This window comes from Macadamia integrifolia, chromosome 3 (assembly GCF_013358625.1).
Source record: "Macadamia integrifolia cultivar HAES 741 chromosome 3, SCU_Mint_v3, whole genome shotgun sequence".
Classification (NCBI taxonomy): Eukaryota; Viridiplantae; Streptophyta; class Magnoliopsida; order Proteales; family Proteaceae; genus Macadamia; species Macadamia integrifolia.
The window spans coordinates 27,384,202-27,390,074 of record NC_056559.1 but is presented as its reverse complement, the minus strand read 5'-3'; the positions used below and the strand labels follow the sequence as shown (position 1 = coordinate 27,390,074).

At 36.4% G+C, this 5,873-nt stretch overlaps 2 protein-coding genes across 2 annotated transcripts in view; both read left to right on the top strand.

Moving 5' to 3' along the window:
* The window catches only part of LOC122074303 (major allergen Mal d 1-like), a 3,040-nt gene extending 1,973 nt beyond the window's left edge, over positions 1-1,067 (top strand). Inside the window, exon 3 of the mRNA XM_042639134.1 lies at positions 933-1,067. Coding sequence (XP_042495068.1) covers positions 933-1,067 — 135 coding nt within the window. The remainder of the gene's footprint in view (positions 1-932) is intronic.
* A 1,838-nt stretch (positions 1,068-2,905) lies between these two features.
* On the top strand, positions 2,906-3,655 carry LOC122072781 (major strawberry allergen Fra a 1.07-like). Its single transcript, XM_042637184.1, has 2 exons — positions 2,906-3,165; positions 3,263-3,655. The coding sequence occupies exons 1-2, from the start codon at positions 2,985-2,987 to the stop codon at positions 3,559-3,561; spliced, it is 480 nt and encodes a 159-aa protein (XP_042493118.1). The 5' UTR covers positions 2,906-2,984; the 3' UTR covers positions 3,562-3,655.
* Positions 3,656-5,873: the final 2,218 nt, after the last annotated feature.

Sequence of the window (5,873 nt, the reverse complement as noted above, 5' to 3'; positions counted from 1 at the left end):
TTTTCCAATTTACATCTTTTAATTTGACTAATCTAGCATGAAAAGAAGAATTAGATAAGAGGACGAAATATGAACCTTGACCAAGTTTATGGACCTCGAAAAGGGCAAGAGAGGGGAGATGGGGTTTCAATCTGCCATCTCATCACAATTTATGGTACTATGTTTTGGTTGGTCTTCCCTAGCTATGTCAAACCAAGTTTTAGAGGTGGATGGATAAACATTTTCACTAAAGGATTTGATATGTTTTCAATTTTCCCAATGTAGGCTTATATGTCGGATTATATTTCAAATGTGCCATCTTGACCTCTTAGGATTAGAGGATTCCCTGTATATATGATCACTTAATACATATCTGTTGGGAAAAGAGAAAAAGGCTGGACATTAACTCGCAAAAACTTTACAGATAAAGCATTTGGGATTGTTTAGTAGATCGTTACGCAGTGAAAAAGGGTCTAAGCAAGTCTACTTCTGCATTGGATTGGGTTTCTAATCTCTTAGTTGAAGATAAATCTTCATTTGTTCCTCTATTTGTGAATGTGATTTTTTGTTACATCCCTCCCTCCAAGGCTCTTACAAATTAGCTTCTTCTTCATTGATCGAAAATCCAAACAGGTTATTGTATGTATCCTGGGTCTCACCTGATTTCTTGGTCTTCACATAAGCAAAAGACTGTACCCCCTCCTACTGAGGCAGAGTATCGTGCCATTGCTTCGGCAGTTACTAAAATTGTTTGGCTCTGCTCTCTTCTTCAAGAGCTAGGCATCTTTTTGTAAAAATCATTGTGCTTTGATGTGACAATGTTGGAGCAACCTATTTAACAGCCGATCCCATCTTTTTATGCTTGAACAAAACATATAGAAATCGAATATCATTTTGTCCAAAAAATGGTTGTCTCCAAGTAACTTCATGTGCATTATATCTTTCCCTTGCAGTGCTTTGAGCTCCTCAAAGTTCAACATTGGGTCACCACCGCTGTGCTTGCAGGGGGTGTCACGGATATACCACAGCACTCTATCACACACACTAATACAACCCTATGTGATGTTGTGTCCTGCTCTCATAGTTAGTCCTCTAACAAATTGAGTTTAGATTTCCTACACTTCGAGCCATTGAATAACTAATTGGGCACATAGTTAGCAAATTCGGATTCGGGAATTATTCGGACGGAGAATTATTCGGAATAATTCGGATGATTAATTTAAGGATTCGGTCAAAAAATCTTATTGGGGTTTTTTTTTTGGTTTTTTTTTTAAATAATGTTTAAATGGACCGAATAATTCGGTTTAATTCGGATTTGGTCCGAATTATTCGCGATTTATATTCATTTTGGAAAAAGTCGCGAATTTTAAAGAATTTTATTTTTAATTCGGATTCGGTCCGAATTTTTGATAAAATCCGGAAAAATTCGGTTCGGCCGAATAATTCGCGAATTATTCGGCCGAATTGATAACTATGATTGGGCATACAATTAATTGAAAAAGATTTTTTTTCCCATCTCTTTTCTGTCCTTAATTTATTTATTTTTTTATGCTTTATTTATGTCAGTATCCCATAAGTAATGACCAATTAAGTCTTGTCATTATCTCTAACATTGACCTATGATGGCTTCTAGAATATGAATTTTATGAATAATAAAAATTTCTAATTAAGAACAAATAATATGATAAAGAACAATTAAACATGTTGCCTCATTGGATCCCCAAAAAATGACATATTTTACTCATCAACATTGGCTAAATCAAATTATATATTATGGTAACTTCTATAACAATATTAAAAAGAGGTGGCGTACATTCAATTTCCATTGGATGTCGAAATCAGAGGTCATCGTGGACTCTGTGAATGAGCTGAGTTGCTTACGATATTAAATACTAAGAAATCAGATATTCACATCTTGATTCGAATATGGACTTAGGCCAGCCTTTAGGCCATAGTTATAAAACCAGACCGCGTGGAGGCTGGTCAACTGAATTAGACCAACATTAGAGACTAAAATGTAGGGTGTCAACCGGTTGATTTCGGTTTGGCGTAATCGGGCTTGACCAATTTTAAGGGCTTCACCTGTCTAATTAATCGGACTTAATTTGTGCGAGCATGTAACCAATGTCCTAATCTTGGGTGTCAAATCAAGACCAGTCATAATTGATACTGATTCGGATCTGACAGATTTACCCTTGCTTTAAATAAAAAATGGTTTTTTTTTTTTTTTTTTTACCCCTCAGTTAGTTTGGATTGGTTTTGGTTGGGTAAAGACTCATGATCGATACTAATCCCAGTCCCATTTTTTAAATTACCACCTTCCCCCGCAAAAAAAATGCCACCACTATCCTCTCCTAAAGAACTATAAAGAATCCATTCACAAAAATTGAACTACCAATGGGATTTTTCTTGTTGATTTCAGATGGACGCAACCAAACAGCTTCAATTTCTTAAAAAAAAAATATGAAAATCAATCTGAAATTGAAATAGTAATCATAACAAATCATGCCTATATAAATAATTTTATGAAAGACATCCAGCAGTTGGATCCTAAACGGTTTGATGCCTAGCTCAATCTTATAAACTAGAGAGTCTAACCGGACCATAATGGCTGATTGAACCAGGAAATTCATGCTCCTTTTAGGATTAATGGGTTTCTCTGGTTTTGATCGGTTTTGTCCATTTTGAATAGTAAGAAATGGATTAAATTATATGGTCAAATTCAAACATTGTGTTCTCTTTCTACCTTTCCCACCAAGTTGAAGTTTTTGAATTTGGATTAATAATGGGGCCACAATGCGACATCTTATTTTATATAAACCATGAAGATAACTACATGGGGGTTTCGTTCAGACCAAGGAATTCCTGACCTCACTGATCTATAAATACCACCCTCCCTCGATCACTTCTCATCATCTCCGCCACCACTAGGCACTAAGACATCACACCAACTACCATTAAGGTTTCTTTCTTCTCTGCATCATTTTCCTGCTTTAACACAAAAAATGGCTGTGACTACCATTAGCAATGAGTTCAGTTGCCCAATCCCTCCTGCTAGGCTTTTCAAGGCTGCAATCCTTGATGCACACAACCTACTTCCCAAGATTGTTCCTGACAAGATCAAATCCATTGAAATTCAAGGAGATGGTGGGGCTGGATCCATCAAACAGATCAACTTGGCTGATGGTTTGTCCTCTCTCTCTCTCTCTCTCTCATTTTCTTCCATTTAATCTTTTATTTCATGGACAAAGATATAAGAAAATTTTCTTTGTTTAACATGCAGATGGCCCTTTTGAGTTCATCAAGCATCAGATCGATGAAGTTGATGAACAAAATTTTAAGTGCAAGTTTACTCTAATTGAAGGTGCTGTAATAGGCGAAAAGATTGAAAAGGTTGTTGATACAGTTCAGTTCGTGGCCTCTGCAAATGGGGGATCCATCATTAAGGCTACTTCTGAGTTTTACACTATTGGTGACTACACAATGGGTGAAGATGAAATCCAAATGGGCAAGGACATGGCGGTTGGAACTTTCAAAATGGTGGAAGGTTACCTCTTGCAGAACCCAGATGCCTATGCTTAAAGAGTCTCTTTAGTTACCCTATTAAATCAATAAGGCTATTATGGCTCAATGTCAAGAAATCATTCATTGTGTTAGTGGCTTTTTATATTTTGGTCTGCTTAATGAAGGGAGTTTTGTTAGAAATGTTTGGCTACACAAGAAGATGAAAACGTCTATTTCATGATAATTAATTTTTGGATTTCCGTCTTCTAATTGGATAAGATAACATCGAATCTATGGTGCATTACTCAGGAACGGATTTCGCTGAAACCTTTTTTGAACTCAATAGTTTGGAAAATAACTCACTATTTTAGGGAGGCTAACTGCATAATTGATATTTTAGCAAGAGATGCGGCAAAAGCTGAAATTTCAGGGAAAAATGTTCCTCTGCCCAAACATATAAGGGATGAGGTAGCCCATGATGCGGAATCTAGGCCTAAATACTGTTTTTTATTTAAGCTGATTTTTTCCCCTACTGATGGCAATGCAGAAGGTGGAGGCTTAAATCAGTTTTGGTATATTTTTTTGGAATCAGTCCTATATTTTTTTCCTTCATTTTAAGGAAATTTTGAATCTTTCAGAGAAAAAAAAAAAAATCATTCCATGAGACTATGTTTAATTGCAAGGGGAATTAATAGGAAGGGAAGTGAAATTTTCATACTTAAAAGAAATATATATAATCATTACCCATGTGACTATAACATGAAGTTCAAATCATTTCATATTTGGTTATAAAATTCCACTTTACTTTGCATCCAAAACCCTTTGCATGTAAAAATATTACTAAATATGGTTAAAAAGATAAATAGTTTATATAATCACGTTGGATCACATGGGGTTATAAATATTCTTTTTAAGTATGAAAATTTCAAATCCCTTCCCTTTAGGGGGTGTTTGGTTTGGTAAATTTTTGGGATGACATTCTTTAGAATGATAATTCTTAATTTTAGGAGTTGTTTGGTTCCACTAGGATGATCCTCATATCTAAACACCCTATTTTCCATGAATGACCATTTTACACAAGATGTGCTTCAAATCTGAGTTCATTTAAACACCTAAACTCAGATCCGATTAACTTTTTTTCTACCTAGTATAATAGGAAAAATGGGAAAGACGTTCTGAAGCAACGTCTCAACCCGCGACCCCTCAAATGGCGACATACTCACCCCGCGATATCTCCAAGTCCCGACCTGCGACCTACGACTTGCGACTTGCGACTTGCGAGGAATCTCACCGAGAGTCCGCCGTTGGTGACTGGTAAGCCCTCCATCTCTCTCTCTCTCTCGATTTCATGGAGTTGTAGGTTTGGCTCTCTCCCCCTCTCTCCTATCTTCTTCTCCAATTCCCTTGCGCAAAGTACCTGCAGCGTGGGGATTTCATCTCTTCTCTTACTCTTTTTGGTTTTTTCAAATTCTTTTTCTCCTTTTATTTTACTTGCAGACGCCTTAGCCCTCTAACCTTAAACTCTAATTTTCTAATTTTCAGCGGATTCAGAGGTAAAGACTTGCGAAGCTTTGCAAACCCTAGTCTATTTTTTTTTTTTCAATCTCTTGAAACTTTATAATCCTAATTTTATTCCTTTGTTTAGAATGGGTGAAGTCAAGGAAAACGATGCTTACGAGGAGGAGCTTCTTGATTATGAAGAAGAAGATGACAAGGCCCCCGATTCCGTCGCGGCCAAGGGCACCGGCGAAACAACGAAGAAGTAAATCTTTTTGCTCTTTCCATTAGCATTGCTGTGATTTTAGTTCGTGGGCGTTTATTTATTGTTGGGGATTTATGCATATTAGGGATAAAATTTCAAGAACTTCGTTAGACTCCAGGATGTTACGTTGCTTGTTTACTGCAATTAAAAGATGTTGCTTCAGAGTAATATACTACAATAGTTGAATCCTTAGAGTTTCGTGGCCGGTTTGATACTTATTTTGAGGTTCTCTCTTCATGCCTTTTTGGTTTGTTTGGGTAGATCTGTATCCTATCGGTAATATTATGGTATACTCTTGCAACTAATTTTAGTAAAATGAAATTTTTTCTTGGTTACGTTTCAGGTCGTTGACCATGAGGTAGTCAAGTACTGTAATTTACTTTTCAATCAAAGTATGGATGTACGTTTGAGAACTTGATTTTAGATATTGGGTATGCCGCATATTTTATTTTATTTTTTGGTGGCTGCCTCATGGTAGTGCAGTTGTGTAGATGTGATTTGATGACAATCTCTTGGTCCAAGAAACATGCGTTCTTTAATCAGTAAATAGAGTTTGCAAAACTCTATAAAATTGTTGTGCTAGAGTCATTTTGGGAATGGTTGACCCCCTCATTCCTCCCCTCACCCC

What these genes read in the sequence shown, in the direction of transcription:
- LOC122072781 (XM_042637184.1), top strand. Translation starts at nt 2,985, where the DNA reads ATGGCTGTGACTACCATTAGCAATGAGTTCAGTTGCCCAATCCCTCCT. An exon ending in ACAGATCAACTTGGCTGATG is followed by an intron (nt 3,166 to 3,262) that starts GTTTGTCCTCTC and finishes TTTAACATGCAG; the next exon opens with ATGGCCCTTTTGAGTTCATC.